Source organism: Oryza glaberrima, chromosome 1 (assembly GCF_000147395.1).
Source record: "Oryza glaberrima chromosome 1, OglaRS2, whole genome shotgun sequence".
Classification (NCBI taxonomy): Eukaryota; Viridiplantae; Streptophyta; class Magnoliopsida; order Poales; family Poaceae; genus Oryza; species Oryza glaberrima.
In genome coordinates, this window is record NC_068326.1 from 25,979,705 (window position 1) to 25,996,138 (window position 16,434).

At 40.7% G+C, this 16,434-nt stretch overlaps 5 protein-coding genes across 6 annotated transcripts; 2 read left to right on the plus strand and 3 right to left on the minus strand.

Annotated features, from left to right (window-relative positions):
• Nucleotides 1-195: 195 nt before the first annotated feature.
• Nucleotides 196-1,063, minus strand: LOC127767479 (non-specific lipid-transfer protein 2-like). Its single transcript, XM_052292833.1, has one exon. The coding sequence runs from the start codon at nt 1,054-1,056 to the stop codon at nt 535-537; it is 522 nt and encodes a 173-aa protein (XP_052148793.1). The 5' UTR covers nt 1,057-1,063; the 3' UTR covers nt 196-534.
• Nucleotides 1,064-1,122: 59 nt separating this feature from the next.
• LOC127767487 (non-specific lipid-transfer protein 2-like) lies at nt 1,123-2,246 on the minus strand. Its single transcript, XM_052292844.1, has one exon. It carries the CDS (start codon nt 1,613-1,615, stop codon nt 1,277-1,279), a length of 339 nt encoding a protein of 112 aa, XP_052148804.1. The 5' UTR covers nt 1,616-2,246; the 3' UTR covers nt 1,123-1,276.
• Nucleotides 2,247-2,269: 23 nt separating this feature from the next.
• On the plus strand, nt 2,270-3,610 carry LOC127767472 (reticulon-like protein B9). The gene is made up of 5 exons (XM_052292825.1): nt 2,270-2,386; nt 2,497-2,677; nt 2,796-2,937; nt 3,179-3,248; nt 3,381-3,610. Exons 1-5 carry the CDS (start codon nt 2,287-2,289, stop codon nt 3,545-3,547), a joined length of 660 nt encoding a protein of 219 aa, XP_052148785.1. The 5' UTR covers nt 2,270-2,286; the 3' UTR covers nt 3,548-3,610.
• Nucleotides 3,611-3,867: 257 nt separating this feature from the next.
• Nucleotides 3,868-7,727, minus strand: LOC127767460 (uncharacterized). Of its 2 annotated transcripts, XM_052292812.1 has the most exons (12): nt 7,585-7,727; nt 7,357-7,455; nt 7,111-7,195; nt 6,947-7,016; nt 6,560-6,620; nt 6,296-6,349; nt 5,914-6,067; nt 5,643-5,739; nt 5,157-5,266; nt 4,722-4,828; nt 4,499-4,609; nt 3,868-4,417 (listed from the first exon to the last, which is right to left on the minus strand). In XM_052292812.1, exons 1-12 carry the CDS (start codon nt 7,669-7,671, stop codon nt 4,301-4,303), a joined length of 1,152 nt encoding a protein of 383 aa, XP_052148772.1. In that variant the 5' UTR covers nt 7,672-7,727; the 3' UTR covers nt 3,868-4,300. The 2 variants fall into 2 exon arrangements, 1 of the variants encoding a protein (XP_052148772.1); XR_008016456.1 differs by lacking the exon at nt 3,868-4,417 and having other exon boundaries at nt 4,500-4,609; nt 5,161-5,266.
• A 111-nt stretch (nt 7,728-7,838) lies between these two features.
• Nucleotides 7,839-16,019, plus strand: LOC127767450 (general transcription and DNA repair factor IIH helicase subunit XPB1-like). Its single transcript, XM_052292800.1, has 19 exons — nt 7,839-7,990; nt 8,098-8,208; nt 8,336-8,504; nt 9,866-10,088; nt 10,173-10,229; nt 10,743-10,886; nt 10,964-11,044; nt 12,051-12,138; nt 12,604-12,941; nt 13,036-13,111; nt 13,199-13,392; nt 13,871-14,034; nt 14,105-14,177; nt 14,262-14,375; nt 14,863-14,943; nt 15,068-15,127; nt 15,205-15,288; nt 15,384-15,526; nt 15,624-16,019. The coding sequence occupies exons 1-19, from the start codon at nt 7,975-7,977 to the stop codon at nt 15,706-15,708; spliced, it is 2,301 nt and encodes a 766-aa protein (XP_052148760.1). The 5' UTR covers nt 7,839-7,974; the 3' UTR covers nt 15,709-16,019.
• Nucleotides 16,020-16,434: the final 415 nt, after the last annotated feature.

Below are 16,434 nucleotides of genomic sequence, written 5' to 3' on the forward strand. Positions count from 1 at the left end.
AAATATTTCATTTTGTTATTTGCCAGAAGAGGAATAGTTTCAGACAATCTTCCTTTCTTTATATATACAGTAGTAGCTTCAGGAACTATGCATACTTGTATAGTGTTGTCCTCTGCAGGTGGAAAGTGCTCATTCCGTATTTTAACCTCTAGCCAAGTAATCTGGGAATCAGTGGTATATATTATACAGGTGAATTCGAAATTATTATTTCTGGAAAATCTCACAACAAAAGGTCCATTAAGCATGAAGACGAGCAACACCACTTTTAATCTTCTGATTTTTTTCCATCACTGCTAAAACAGCACACCACCTAAAAGACACTAACTTAACAGAAAGCACTAACAGCTACTAGCTAATACTTCTGCCACATGGACACATCACACATCACATAACATACTCGCAATCTCACATGGTAGCACTACTCAAAGAAAATAGATGATAGTCGAGGGCTCGAGATGAAGCCCCAAGGAGCATGAGATCGATCCATAGTTCCATCCGGAGAAGACCGGAATCTTACAATACGATTACATCAAGTTAGCACCTGGGTGCCGGCACGCTGCAGGCGGCTGCCACCTTCCTGCTGTTCTGGGAGTTGATGTACTTCCTCAGGTCAGGGTTCTTCGCGTACCTGCACAGGCAGCGCCTCTGCGCCCGGAGCCCCGCGCAGCACGCGGTGGACGGCGCCTCTCCCCATAGGATCGCCGCCGCGCACGGGCGCAGCGCCAGCGGGTCGCACTTCGTCGCGGCCGCCGGCGCTGTCCGGGACGCCCCGCACAACGTGCCTGGAGAGGTGACCGCGGCCATTACGAGTACGAGGACGAGCACCACGTTAGGCTTCATGGTCATGGCTCGTCGCTGACGGCAACGCCGGTAAGTAGTGCTGAGATGAGCAGCAAGGTTGGAATGGTTTGGGAAGAGCACGAGAGGGGGTGGTATTTGTAGATGGAGCTGTGCTGCTGCTGCCTTCGAAGCGGAGGATGGCGCGCCGGGAAATGATGCGTTAGTTGTGCACTTGTGCACACGATAGCGTAAGAGGTAGAGCACGGTCGTTCGCATGCGAGTGCTTGGGGATTCTGAATCTGTTCTTGTTGTCACTTGTCAGTATGGAAGACAGAACTGCTTCGGAGTTTGGGTAGCTTGAAGTACACTGTATGCACAGTACATGCCAAGATTGTTATGCACTCAACTGAGTTTATTACTGCTAATTTTCTCGAGAGAAGTACTGCGAGCAGTGACAGGTTTTCTGCCTCACTGAACAATGGTTAAATGCAAAGGCTTAGCAGTTCGGCGCGGGCACCTTGCACGCGGTGAAGACCCTCTTGGTGCGATTGGAGCTGACAATGCGCTTCACTTTGGGGTCGTCCTTGTAGAGGCACAGGCAGCTGGAGCCCTGCGCCTTGAGCTTGGAGCAGCACGCGGACGACGGCGAGCCCTGCCCCTCACCGGAGAACGCGCTGACGCACGGGCTCAGCTGCATCAGGTCGCACGAAGCCTTCTTCGAGGCCCTCGCGCTGGCCGCGGCCGGGGTAGCCTGCAGGAGGAGGAGGCTGCTCAGCAGCGCGGCGATGGCGATCGCCGCGACAACGGTGGAAAAAACAGAAGGCCTCGTCGTCATCGCGACGGCTTGATGGATCTCTTGCTGGACACCGGGATGCTAGGATGGGTTCTCGTGGCCGGCGTGCGTGTGTGGCTTTTGTAGGCGCCGGCGACGGCGGGGGCAATGTGGCAGGTGAGTCACGGTGCAAGCGTGCGCAAGTGACTGCAACAACCAAGGACGGTCATGGCGAAAGCACCTCACGCGTCCACCGTCTACAGGATGTAGCAGTAGCACGGTGAAAGAAGTGTTGTCCCGTCCATTAGGTGCATTCTCACCGTTGCCCAGAACAGGACCGTTCAACAGTTAGGTTGAGTGTAGGACTTTTACGTGGTTAATGTATGGCAAATAGTAGTAAATTTTGCCCCCATTGGTCTGACTGAGATAGAACATATTCTGGAAAGCCTCTAGCATCTCTTTTTTGACAGCTAAACTTTGCTTCTTGCCTTCTTGGTCTAGCAATGACGCTGCCCATGTCGTGGCAAACATCTGGTAAGGTAACTGTATTCGTTTGTTCCCTTCAACGGCTCAATCCCCACAGGCCAAGCTATCCTTTCCTTGGCAGTATAGGCTCCTTGAGAGATTATACTACCATTTTTAAGTGCTTATAAAGACGATGTTCTCTAACCAGATCGATCAGAAACACAAAGTTTTAGCAGCGTAATATCCCACACACATACACACACGAAGCTATGCCTCCTCATTTTCCGAGAGATTCTGACAGTGACCAGAATGTCAGAATGCCATTTCATGGGCACAAGTCGATCCACAAGCTTCTTGGTGGAGGTCAAGGTGTGCTATTATTATTCGCTTTCTAGGAAATTATTCAGAATTAGTGCCTTTTATCATAACTTCTCTCTGAGCCGATGTGGTTTTGGATTTCATTGTTGGGAGCTATGCAGTTGCGGATATTCTGCTGTGGAAGAACAGGAACTTATCTGCGGGGGTCCTTGCTGGGGCAACATTGATATGGTTCCTGTTCGATGTAGTAGAATACAATATAATTCCGCTCCTTTGCCAGATTGCCATTCTTGCCATGCTTGTGATCTTCATTTGGTCAAATGCCGCACCACTCTTGGACAGGTATTAGCTTTATTTCCTGTGGAGATGGTAGAAAACTCAGCTTACAGAAATGGCATTTCACGTAGTATAACGCAAGACATTAGGTACTAAAACTCAACTAACTGTTTCCGAATTTCAGGGCCCCTCCAAGGATCCCAGAAATCATCATCTCTGAACATGCCTTCAGAGAAATGGCATTGACCGTCCATTACAAACTAACGTACACTGTATCTGTTCTTTACGACATTGCATGTGGAAAGGATCTGAAGAGATTTCTCCTGGTACATAATAATCTACTCCTTTGCTACGTTAATAAGAGATGTAAAAACATGCAACAGTTCCAGTGCCAACATTGTCCAAGGATTGTGCAATTCTTTCTGGAGCGCTAAAATTGACCAGATTAGACGCATCAGAATATTGAATTGCAGAGTTAGCCAATAATCCTCATAATGTTAATGTGCTATTGTTGTTCACTACTCAATATAGTTCTGGACTAACAATCAGATTGTTTATGATATTAAGGTGGTTGGATCTCTATTGGTATTGTCGGCGATTGGAAGTTCTTGCAGCTTGACAAGTCTACTATATATTGGTAGGTATTCCAGATAAATATTAAATTTTAATAAAACAATCACACAGAAGGATCTGAGGAGAAACAATTTAGAGTCAAGATCATATAAAGCTAAACTTTCACAATGACAAGTTTGTATTTCTTACTTCACAGGATTCTTGTGCGCGCACACTTTGCCAGTGTTGTACCAAAGATATAAGACAGAAGTTGACCATCTAGTTGCAAAGGGTAGCGACGACATCAAGAAGTTCTACAAGAAGGTTGATTCCAATCTGCTCAACAAAATACCAAGAGGCCCTGTGAAGACAAAAGTTAAATGAAATGTACACCGCGAGGCTGTCAGAACATATAAATAATTCATTTGAAAGAGAATGGACATACACTGGAAAAGATTTCGAGAACTTAATAGAAGTAGCAAAGTGTCATGGACTGACAGTCCACCTTGCCTCATGACAGGATTTGCACAAACCCAGTCTCAGATAAGCAAATCAGATGAGACTCCAGTTGAGAGTTCAACCCTGACCACTAGTGTCCAAATGTACCTACTAAAAGAATTGATGGCAAGAAATATGTATACTTTCATCAACTAAGAAATCAATATGAAAAGAACTGATACTTGAATTGACAAAGCATGTGAGTATGTCACTATCAAGAATTCAGCGGTGTCCTTTTTTCAACTGATAATGTGACATTGTGGAGCCTGTACAGGTACATGTGAAAAGCATCCAAACAAAAAAAGAATAGTATAAAGGACAACTGGGCATAATTGCCTAATCATCCAAGAAAAGAGAAAGATAAACAGGGAAGTAGGTTTTTTACATCTCCAATCACTGTTGTTTTACTAAGATACAGAAAAGAAGTTGTTATTCGTAGGGCCAAAACCTATGGCATGACACACTGCCATGACGGTTCACGAAGTTCATCCAATAATTTGAACCACCAATTTTTTTATTTTGAATCTACTATTCCCCCTGTTCCAAAATATAGCAACCTAGTAATCGATTAGACATGTTGCTATATTTTAGGACGGGGTGACGGGGGGAGTATATAAGAAGAACAGCATGTTTGATACATCAAGGCCCTTGTTTTTTTCTTATATCTGTAGATGAAATATCCATGCGAAACTTCTCCTCTGGTATAGAGATAAACATTTCCCTTAACTCTACTGGAATGTCCAAATCTTCAAGGACCTTCAAAATAAATAGAGAAGTATAGGATCAGACCTTATTTTCCAATGGGTGTAGAAGATGAAAACTACAGTGAATGCATACCTTGAAAACTCCTTCAATATTTCGACCACCAACAAGAAATGTTGTACCTGTGTTTTTACATTCGAGAAGTATCTCTAGCATTCTATTGTAATCGCCTCCATAATACTTAGGCTGCAACAAGTAAACTTCATTCAGTACGAGCAACAAGTAAAGCAGTTAAACTGTCTTTCAGAATTCAGCAATTGGCTTGAAATATTGTGTTTAGTTCCATCTAACTTCTTACATTAACAAGCCTAGCTGCAGTGTCTGCACCGATTACAAACGCACTGCCTGGAAATAGCTCCGCTTTCTTGTAAAAGTATGGTTGGTTAGATATTATCACATTCTTCCCTGCATCAGAAAGAAGAACAAAACCATCGATCAATTGGAGTTTCCTACCTACAGAAAGGTAGTACATTCTTATCTCAAGCATCAAGCCCCCCAAAACACAAAATATGTGAAGGATTATTGGTTAGCTGAAGACAGATTTCAGTAAATAGAAAAGGAGTTGTTCAGGTTGTCGCTTTTCAATTATTATTTCATACAATTGATTATAAAAACAAACTGAATCAGAAACATGAATTTCAAATCTATAAAGACACCCCATCTGTTCGCTGTTACCAATCTAATTGGTGTATCATATCACATTGAGACTTTCATTCATGGCAGTGGGTCATACCTACTTTTCTAAATTGCTCAACCCGGCGCTTGATTTCTGCGATAGATAGTGGAGGTTTGTCGGCATTGATTGCTGATATCTCAAAGCATGGAAGACCATCATCACACATGCTACAAGAAGCAGATTTGTGGGGAGGAAATATTAGTTGTTACTCTCTTGAGGTCAGAACAAGCAGACTAAAAGCTTTATATGTCATGTTGTGCACTTTTTATGCACATGCAGCTCGTGGAACCAACGTCACACTTATAGTTTTAAAATAATTGAAGCGTCAAAATGGAGAGGGGCAATCTAGTCCTTGATACAGACATACAGTATGTATCTTTATGTGACTTGTAATTTCCAGTTTAACAGAGTGCCTTTTCATTAAATTACTTCTTTGTTCATTTCTATTCTTGCTTCCTCGCTAATTTTTAACATGAAAAAAAATCCAGTTGTGAAAATGCTATGATCTATTCTCTTCAGTGTTTTCACATGATAAAATCACACCTTGATGCAACTTCTAACAGCCTAAGGTGTCCATCATGCAGGGGATTGAATGAACCAGGTAGAATTATTTTCCTGTTGAAGTTTTTATCCATTGAATCTGCAAGGAAAAAAAGAAATAGATTTAAGAGAGAGAAAAACCCAGGACGGCTGCACACTAGTATTAAGAGATACTACTTGTCTGCTATATTTTGGGATGGATGTAGTATGATTTAAGAGTGAAAATGAAATATTCAAGTGTGCACACATAGCAACATCGAGTGACAAAGTATACCAGAAAAGTGATACACTTTCATGCAGACTTGCCCATCAATAACTTGCTGGAGTTCTTGGTCTTCATCAAATTGTTCCACGCTTTCTTTTGGAAGTTCAGGTTCTTGAACATCTGACTGAATGGTTGCAGGAACTTTGCAGCCGTCTGCAATTGCCTGCAACACAGTATATTCTTACAACGGAGAACTAACTGGAAGAATACCAATTAGCAAGAAGGTTGGCCTATCCTGACGGGATTGGTTGATTGTATAGCTGAATCATGACCAAGTGAAAGGTTTGGTCAATTGTACTAGGTTATCATGAAGTCCAACTCAAGTGCATGTTGCTAGTGATGACATAAATATGTGTGACAGTGTGAGTACACCTAGTTATACATAACAAACCTTGAGCAGAAAGTAGCTTGAAACTTTATCTTCTTCCTCTCTGCTCCGTAAACCCTGGGTAGAAAGACCATGTTAATGTGATACATCATAGCTAAGTAATGAGGTTGTTATGTTTATATTGTTGCACTTTCCAAAAATGTGCATATGGTAAAATGTGTTAGTAATAAGGCACACCATATAATGTGACCAACTCATACCATTTTTGCACTTTCTTAAAAGAAATTCTATGTTAAGATTGAAAACAAAGGATAGCAATACAAGTACCTTTGACAATGTAACATGTGATGTCCTGAGGCAATTTTGTGTTCGTGTTGACACATAGAACCTATTCAAAATCGCTAACAAATATTATACCATGCATTGAAGAAATGGGAATTAAATACATCTCTGCAAAAGCAGAGAATATGGTGTGGTATAACATGTCTTAAAGCCCATATGTCCGACTTTAACAACAAATGTAAAACTACTAATTTTATGTCAGCAAGTAGTTCATATAAATGGCATGTCTGCTTCTGTATGATTAATATCATGCTATGTTGCTATTTGATGTGCATGCCATGTTTCACTAACTTAATCTGACAATTTCAGGGTAGATAATGTTATATGTTAGTACTAAGAAGTAGGATCACATGGCGAATGAGCTAGTTATACCTATGCTCACCATGTTTTGGACGTGAGCTAGCCAGTGACCCAGTGAAGCCAACACCCATTACTTGTAGACCTGAGCATATCCACGTCGATTTACTTCAATTCGCGTAACGGATAGATGATGCTGAGTGGGAACTGCAAACTCTTGTGTAGAACGGCCCACATACCTGGTCCAGAAAGCTTGAGGGCGCGGTTGAACGCGGCCAATGCCATGTCCTCTGCGGCCTGCTTGCTGGTGAACTGCAAGGGCATCTGAACAATGAAGCATTATCAGTACAACAGTATGTCTGCACAGAAGATACCAGCTTCTGAACAATCCACCGAATTGGCTCACGCGCTCAAAGCGTGCTCACAAGATGGGTTCAAAACAAGTTCAAATTCGGGATTACTCGGAGGGGGAGCCGAGGAATTACCTTGCCGAGCAGCTGCGCCATGGAGGCCATGGAGTAGGGCACGACGACCTCGAGGACGGTGCCGGACGCGCCGGGCACGGACAGCAGCCACCCGAGCGCCTGCGGCGAATGCGCGCCTTGCTTTAGTCTAGGCGCCAAACAGTACTACCATATCGGATCGAATCTGCCGGCGAATCACGGCGCGGCGGCTCGCAAGTGGGGGGCAGCGGCGAGGCGAAGGGGGGTTACCTGCGAGGCGCCGCCGGCGAGGTAGATGACGGCCTGGGCGCGAGATGAGTGGATAGCCTCCACCACCGCGCGGACCCAGCTCGCCATCGCGCAGCCGCGAGAAGAAGCTACCAGACGACGGAGGAATTTGTCCGGTTCCCTTTACGCCTCTGGCCGGCTGAACCGTTTGATCGGTCTTCCCATCGGACGATTTTGCCCCTGGGCCCACTCGTCAGATTTAAGAGAGAGATAGAGGACTCCAGAATTCCCAGATCGATCGATAAAGCATTTCCCAGCCCGAGCGGGTCGCGGCGACGAGAAGACGAAACTGCCCCGTGCGCCGCCAACATCTCCCCTCTCCGGCTACCGGCGCCGCCGCGCTCCTCGCTCCTCGCTCCAGGGCTTCCGGCCATGGCCGGCGGCGACGGTGAGGAAGCAAACCCTAAGCGGCACCATCCCCGGCACCGGCGCCCCCCCCGTTCTGTCCTATATACCGCATCTCCCTTACACCGTTCCCCCCTCTCCCCTCTGCAGGCGATCGCGCCCGCGCGCCGAAGCGGCACAAGTCCTCGGCGCCGTCGAGGTCGATTGACGAGACCGCCGAACTGGACTACACCGATGACGTCGATGACGACGTCCGCGATGGTAACACCGCGCGCTCGAATCCGCCCTAAACTCACCGCCCCTCCCCCAATGTATGAGGGTTTACACGGAACATTGAACTGATTGGGGATTTTTGTTTTGTGGGGGTTGGAACTTTGATTCGGTGCAGCCGATAGGGAGGTGAAGAAGAGGGACTTCACCAAGCTAGAGCTGAAGCCGGATCACGCGAACAGGCCGCTCTGGGCCTGCGCCGATGGCCGCATCTTCCTGGAGACGTTTTCGCCCCTATACAAACAAGCCTACGATTTCTTGATCGCTATTGCGGAGCCTGTTTGCAGGTCAACTTCAGTCACCTCTAGCCTCAACATTAACCTTAGTACCTTAATTGCATAGTAGGTTTGGACTTTCCTGAGACTGAAATTGCATCCACCAAGTGGATTTTAGTCCAAATCTCAATATCTTATACACTTAGAAGCCACTAAGTTATTGTTAATTCTCTCTTATCTTGTGAAGTCACATCATCTCAACTGTTTTTAGTTTTTTTTTCCTTTTTGTGGTTTATCAAAGGTTCAGATTGTGCTCAAGCACAAAGCAAAACCTCCTAGCTACAAAACAAACCACCTCACATTTCATGTTTAGCATTTTGGTATGCAAATTTCCTGCAGCATTCATGGGGTTCCATCTATGTGGTTGATTTCCCCCAAAATTAGCATGGTTTCAGCATTCATGTTGGAATAGGCTTGTTTTTGTCATGCAGTGAAACAGAAGTTGAATTTAGTGATATTATCTTCATTGAGAGCTGTGGGGATCATATCATATTCTGAGGGTTTCACTACTTTATCTTTTAGGGACTTTGGTACTGCCATGTGATTACTCAATTTGATTTTCTGTGAACCACTTGGATATAATTTGTTTAGAATAGGTTAATTTGTTTGGAATTTGAGGGGAAAACCAATGGTTTGTAATGGAACTAACCATGTATTACTTGAAAATGGTGAGCACAGCTATGTGATAGGCATATCATTGTGCCATTAGATTGTTTGAATAGATTTAATATGCCCCATGTGGCTATCTAGAACCTAGAAAGTATACTGACATATATAAGTTGCAACCAAGTTGATGACCCCAGCATGACTTCAAGAGAGCATAACCATTCCGTTGTTACTGTCAAAGTAAATTCTAGCCTTCTAGGATTCTTTAGTTTGAGTGATGGGATGGTGGGTTAAGGAGATTATTAGTCCTTTTTTTCTTAAGTTAAGATGGGACTGAGTTTGACCTGAAGTCTTTCTGCAAAACAAAATGATGCCTATACTCTGATGGACGAGATGATCAAATTGGTCGTCTTTTTTATTTGAACTTCTTTTGAAATACTACCTCCGTTTTTTAATAGATGACGCCGTTGACTTTTTCTCACATGTTTGACCATTCGTCTTATTCAAAAAATTTACGTAATTATAATTTATTTTGTTATGAGTTGTTTTATCACTCATAGTACTTTAAGTGTGATTTATATCTCATACATTTGCATAAATTTTTTGAATAAGACGAATGGTTAAACATGTGAGAAAAAGTCAACGGCGTCATCTATTAAAAAATGGAGGGAGTATATGTGCATGGTTGAGTGCCTGAAATGTATTACTTTGTCAAAGGGTTTCTGATTTTCCGTTAAACTATTTGATTTTGACCTTTGGTGGTGCAGGCCAGAATCCATGCACGAGTACAATCTAACACCCCACTCACTATATGCTGCGGTCTCAGTTGGGCTTGAGACTAGCACTATAATCAGTGTCATGAGCAAGCTCTCCAAGACTAAACTGCCTCGTGAAATAATTGATTTTATCCATGCATCAACTGCCAATTATGGTAAAGTGAAGCTTGTTCTGAAGAAGAATCGATATTTTGTGGAGTCTCCATTCCCTGAGGTCATACCATACTTCCGTGATTAAAAAATATTCTTTTTTGTCTATTATTTTCTATTTATGTGAGCTGCGATATCTCATCTCCAGGTTTTGAAGACGCTTCTGAAAGATGATATCATTTGCAGAGCACGGATATCTCCTGAGGTTATTCATCTGTTTTGTGCACTTGAATAGAATTCTTATGGCAATATACTAGTAGCAAAGTCGTGCCTTCCTACCCATTATCTTATGCGAGCTCTAGTCTGTCTGGTGTTACTACATTGTCTGCGTGAAACCATCGTGTAACTTCCATCGATGCAAGCTGATTTCTATGTTGTTATCTAAGGCCCTGTTTGATTCAGCTTAGGATTATTATAATCTGGATTATTAGGAGTAAGCTGAAACAAACAAGTAGATTATTATGATAGATTATTATAATCTGTAAGCCATATTACTATAATCTAATAATCTCCTCTGGAGGAGCTTTTTCCAGATTATTGGGTGGCTAAAGACCCACTACCCTCAGATGCCTTCAATAATCTAGAGAAACAAACAACTCGCAGCTTATTTTATGTTAGCTTATTATAATCTAGCTTAGAGTAATCCAATTTAATAATCTAGATTACAATAATTTTAAGCTGAAACAAACAGGGCCTAAGTCCATTCTAATTTATCCAGGATTCCGTTGGGGCACCTTCATTTACTATTAGCAAAACAGCTGGTGAAATGGCTAGTGGCCATGAGGACTTATTAGATGGAATGGAACTGGCTGCTGCAACTGAAGACAAGGAAACACATTCTTTTGAAATTGATCCTTCTCAGGTCATGCATTTACTTCAATTAGAATCTCACGAAAAATTTTCGGTGATGGAGACTGATGTTTAATTCATGTCATGCAGGTTGAGAATGTGAAGCAGCGTTGCTTGCCAAATGCACTGAACTTCCCCATGCTGGAGGAGTACGATTTTAGAAACGACACAGTAAGTTCTTTGCATATCAAGAGACATGCATAATTTTTAGTCCGTATAATCATATTGTCCATGCAATTGGTCTGTATTGAACCAGAGAAAACCACAATGGGGGCTGACCCAACTTTGCCTCGTCAAAATTTTAAAAAACAATTTTTACCTTTGCACCCATGGAATTTCTCCCACCACCACTTCTGCTATACAAGATATTGTACATACCAATTCAATGGGGGCTAGTTCTTTTTTTGCTACACCAAACATAAATGCTATAAGCAAAACAAAAACTTCTAAGCAATAGAAGTGTTTATTTACTGTATTGTTATCTCTAGACATTGCACAGCGATGTATTAATAGAGAAGATCCAACTTCATATATATGGATAATGAAAAGTAAGCTTTTAGATTGCAGAATCACAGATGTTCAGGCTTAGTTTGGTGGTGCTGAAAACAACTAACACATGTTTTCTGATGTATATAGTGCAGCTAAACATATTATTCTAAAAGAAGGGTAGTCCAATATTGAAATCAAAGAATGATTCGAAATCTGGAGCATCGGAACACATCTTTAGGAGCCCAGCAGAATGAGCATATATACCTCAGAAATGAATTCCATGTCAAAATCAATTAATATTTTTGGTACATTACATGACAGCTCTCATTAGTGTATACTGTAAAAAAACTCTCATTAGTGTGCAAAGCCTTTTTTTTTAATTAAATCCATATATAAGAGTAAGAGAAAAAACAGTTCATTAAGCTTTGCTTAGAGCATTTTCTGTTTTTTAGCATTTCGTTTTTGGTAAAACTTGTATATCCAACACAGCACAACTAGATAGGACATCGTTGAGCCTATTTCCACTTGAAAACTGTGGTATTCTTAAGAATCAAAATATATTTACTTCTTATGTTAGTAGGAACCTTACAGTATTACCATTTTGTGGTTATGCAGCTGTTTAGGGGCATGACCATGTACATATATTTGCTATATTATTCAGAATTAAAATCTGATGTCTTAATTGTAGGTGAATCCAGATTTGGAGATGGAATTAAAGCCCCAGGCACGCCCAAGGCCATATCAAGAAAAGAGCCTCAGCAAGATGTTTGGGAATGGTAACTTTATTATGCAATTTGCACATGAATATTGAATTTGTAAATTTGAACAACTGGTAAATAACTGCAAACCGATATGAAGTTTGGGAACGTTAATTTTCAAATGACTTTGAGTCTTTAAGTATGCTGTTTCCTTGCCGGTTTTACCTAATCACGTACTGATTCACATCCAGATCTAATGACAGAACAAACGCGTAGTGTTACAGTAATAAGAAAATTAGAATATCCTAGTAAAAATGTTGTCAGTATTGTTTGAAGTGTAGGAACTAAAGGGATGTGGTGGGGAACTTTGTTTACCAAGAGTGAAAACTAAAATTGCTAGTGGCAGTCCTCTTGCTTGTGTCGTTAATTAGCAATTTATTCCCTTCATTTGCTATTTTTCACTTCAAATTTTCATTAACTTACAAGGACTTAACAGATTATATGCTTCTTTCCTCATTGAATATTTTTTTTATGATTTTGCAGGCAGAGCAAGGTCAGGCATTATTGTGTTACCTTGTGGTGCTGGCAAGTCCTTGGTTGGTGTATCTGCTGCATGTCGTATCAAGAAGAGTTGTCTATGTTTGGCCACAAATGCTGTATCAGTTGATCAATGGGCATTTCAGTTCAAGCTTTGGTCAACTATAAAAGATGAACATATCAGCCGTTTTACATCAGATAACAAGGAGAAATTCCGTGGAATGGCCGGTGTAGTTGTGACTACATATAACATGGTTGCATTTGGAGGTAAACGGTCTGAAGACTCTGAGAAGATAATTGAAGAAATTCGAAATAGGGAGTGGGGCTTGCTCCTAATGGATGAGGTGGGATATCCATTAGTGATATTTGAGGTGTTTAATATTAAATATTTCAGGTCTTCACACATGTCCATGTTCTTCTTTTTATTTGTGTTTGCAGGTCCATGTTGTTCCTGCACATATGTTCAGAAAGGTCATCAGCATTACAAAATCTCACTGCAAGCTTGGTCTTACTGGTCAGTTTCGATTTATATCCCTACATATGATTTTACCATTCACTTTTATGTAGGTATTCTAAGTAACTCAGATTACTGTAACTGCAGCTACACTTGTGAGAGAGGATGAACGCATCACTGATTTAAATTTTCTTATTGGACCAAAGCTGTATGAAGCAAACTGGTTGGATTTAGTGAAAGGTGGATTTATTGCAAATGTGCAGTGTGCCGAAGTTTGGTGTCCCATGACCAAAGAGTTCTTTGCTGAGTATTTGAAAAAAGAAAATTCAAAGAAGAAGCAGGTGAATCTTTATTGAAGTTCCTCGATATGCCTTTTCCATATTAAGATTCATGTCTTTATTTTTGCAATATAAAGTCCACATGTTCCAATTTCTAGTATAGCTTTTTGTGATACTCCTTCCATTTAGAATGTAAGATGTTTTGCTATTGTTATAAGTCAAAACTTCTTTAAGTTTGACTAAGTTCATAAATAACTAAAGACGTAGCTATATTTTCAACACCAAACAAATAATATTATAAAATTATATTCAATTGTGGATTTAATGAAATTAATTTGGCATTGTGAATGTTATTACATTTTTTCTATATATAAACTTGATCAAACTTGGAGAAGTTTGACTTAGGAGAAAACCAAATCATCTTACATTAAAATGTTGGTTTTCTTGTGCTTTGTACATACCAGACATGAATTTATTGGTCAATGTGCTTGTTTATCAAATCTTGTCATCTTTGAGGATTGCACTAACCCTGGCCTATCAGGTACTCTATGCGATGAACCCAAACAAATTCAGAGCTTGCGAGTTTCTAATTCGATTCCATGAGCAACAACGTGGGGACAAGATAATTGTGTTTGCCGATAATCTATTTGCACTAACTAGCTACGCAATGAAGCTCCGTAAACCAATGATTTATGGTTCCACAAGGTGATTCTCATTTTATACAGATGTTTGTGTTCCATTAGTTATATGCTTATATCTGCTTGAAAACATTCAGCCATGTTGAGAGGACGAGAATTCTGCATCAATTCAAGAACAGCTCAGATGTGAATACAATTTTCCTTTCAAAGGTGCAGTAACTGACATTCTGATTCAAAACATACTTTTGTAAATTCAACCATCATCATCTTAACTGCATATCTACTGTCACTTAGGTGGGTGATAACTCGATTGATATTCCAGAAGCAAATGTGATCATACAAATTTCATCTCATGCTGGTTCACGGCGTCAAGAAGCTCAACGGTTGGGACGTATTCTCAGGGCAAAGGTAAAATGGATTGAATCTGATGATTAGTTCATGGAACGGAATGATGTTACCATGATACTTCTCTTTGTATCTAAAATTCATCATAAAATGTTAATGCTTTTTATATAATAAGGATTAGTGAGAAAAATAAAATGCATGATGGATCAAACTAATATTGTTCTTATATAATTCTGGCTGAAGATATCAAGCATGCTCACATTTGCTTAAATGTTTTTAAAGCTTGTTGGAATCTGTAACAATTTAATTTGATTTTAGTATACAAGTTATATATGTAATAATTTATTATCGTGTTGTAAATACAGCTCTGGAATCTGAAAGAATAGTTTTGTGTAAAGTAGTTGCAGTATGTTATATGCTAGTTATGACTAAGGAATCACGTGTCCAATCAGATGATGGAAGCATTAGATCTCAAACTGCTGCAGTCATGTTCTAAGATAATACTTTCTATTGAAATGTCATTGGATCTTGATAATTACTGTGACATCAGGGTAAGCATCAAGACAGGATGGCTGGTGGAAAAGAAGAATACAATGCTTTCTTCTACTCTCTTGTATCGACTGACACTCAGGTGAGTCTCACCACTGTGTCTCTTTTGGCATATCAATTTTCTTGTTTGTGAAATCCACCAACAATGGCGATTTGTCAAAAGTCAAAACTGTATATGACCATGACTTTTTTTTTTATTCATGCAGGAGATGTACTACTCAACTAAAAGGCAACAATTTCTTATTGACCAGGGATATAGCTTCAAGGTAAACTTGCGAGCTTCTATATGTTGAAAAAAATCGATTGTTTGGCTTGATTCCTACTGTAACATTTCATTTACCAGGTGATCACCAGCTTGCCGCCACCTGAAGAATTACCTAACCTGAAATATTACACACTTAATGATCAGCTTGAACTTTTGGCACAAGTAGGTGTTTTCTGTACCTGTTGTTTGTAAGCTGCTGCTTCTTTATTTCTAATTGTGCAAGCTTGCTTGTAAACTCACTTCGCCACTTAAACCAGTCGCTGAGTGCAAGGGATGACATGATTGGCATTGAGCACTTGGAAGAGGATTCTGATGGCAAGGCTCTTATGAAAGCACGGCGATCTGCTGGATCAATGAGTGCCTTTTCTGGATCGGGGGGAATGGTCTACATGGAGTACAGGTGCTTCTTCTTTCCGCTTATATTTCGTTTTTACGTCAATTATTTGATTTCATTATTCTATTTACTCAATTCTAACTTGTGAGCTCTTTTCATCCAGCACTGGTAAGGGGAAGGCTGGAGCTTCCAAGAAACCGAAGGACCCTTCAAAGAGGCATTACCTGTTTAAGAAGCGTTATCAATGATCTTGATAACCGGCGTTGTTTCCTTCCTTTGCCTATCTCATCTGCAAAAATACTGAATACGAGTTATGGTTAAGGAATTCCAATGATTAACATGGAGTGGGGGAGGTTCCCATTAGCGCATCGACCAGCATTTTTGTTAACTTGCCGAGATATTTGCATCAACATCCAACGGCAATAAGCACTTATTTGGTCGCACGCACTTGTGTTTGCTAATGAGAAAAAACTTGGCATTTGCCTTGGTCCTGAAGATGTAAATACTGTTGATGCAAATACTTCTGTAAGGCTTATATGACATCTAGTTATTTTCCGGACGTGAACGCATCATATCCTTTTTTTTTACAGAACATCAATTTATATACTCCCTCCGTTTTTTAATATGACGCCGTTGACTTTTTCTCACATGTTTGACCATTCGTCTTATTCAAAAAATTTATGTAATTATAATTTATTTTGTTATGAGTTGTTTTATCACTCATAGTACTTTAAGTGTGATTTATATCTTATACATCTACATAAAATTTTTAAATAAGACGAATGGTTAAACATGTGAGAAAAAGTCAACGGCGTCATCTATAAAAAACGGAGGTAGTATAAATCAGTGACATCAGAATTATGCTGATGAGATGAGATGCAGGTTGCTACACACAAGTAGTCTGGTGAGGTGTTAGTACTGCATCGTCGTCCGTTGACAATTTCTTGTTGCTCTTCTTTTTTTAAAATGTTTCC

What these genes read in the sequence shown, in the direction of transcription:
- LOC127767479 (XM_052292833.1), bottom strand. Translation starts at nt 1,056, where the DNA reads ATGCGAACGACCGTGCTCTACCTCTTACGCTATCGTGTGCACAAGTGC.
- LOC127767487 (XM_052292844.1), bottom strand. Translation starts at nt 1,615, where the DNA reads ATGACGACGAGGCCTTCTGTTTTTTCCACCGTTGTCGCGGCGATCGCC.
- LOC127767472 (XM_052292825.1), top strand. Translation starts at nt 2,287, where the DNA reads ATGCCTCCTCATTTTCCGAGAGATTCTGACAGTGACCAGAATGTCAGA. An exon ending in GCTTCTTGGTGGAGGTCAAG is followed by an intron (nt 2,387 to 2,496) that starts GTGTGCTATTAT and finishes GGAGCTATGCAG; the next exon opens with TTGCGGATATTCTGCTGTGG. An exon ending in ATCTGAAGAGATTTCTCCTG is followed by an intron (nt 2,938 to 3,178) that starts GTACATAATAAT and finishes TATGATATTAAG; the next exon opens with GTGGTTGGATCTCTATTGGT.
- LOC127767460 (XM_052292812.1), bottom strand. Translation starts at nt 7,671, where the DNA reads ATGGCGAGCTGGGTCCGCGCGGTGGTGGAGGCTATCCACTCATCTCGC. An exon ending in TCGCCGGCGGCGCCTCGCAG is followed by an intron (nt 7,456 to 7,584) that starts GTAACCCCCCTT and finishes CATTCGCCGCAG; the next exon opens with GCGCTCGGGTGGCTGCTGTC. An exon ending in TGGCGCAGCTGCTCGGCAAG is followed by an intron (nt 7,196 to 7,356) that starts GTAATTCCTCGG and finishes TTCATTGTTCAG; the next exon opens with ATGCCCTTGCAGTTCACCAG.
- LOC127767450 (XM_052292800.1), top strand. An exon ending in GACGTATTCTCAGGGCAAAG is followed by an intron (nt 14,376 to 14,862) that starts GTAAAATGGATT and finishes CTGTGACATCAG; the next exon opens with GGTAAGCATCAAGACAGGAT. An exon ending in ATGGTCTACATGGAGTACAG is followed by an intron (nt 15,527 to 15,623) that starts GTGCTTCTTCTT and finishes CTTTTCATCCAG; the next exon opens with CACTGGTAAGGGGAAGGCTG.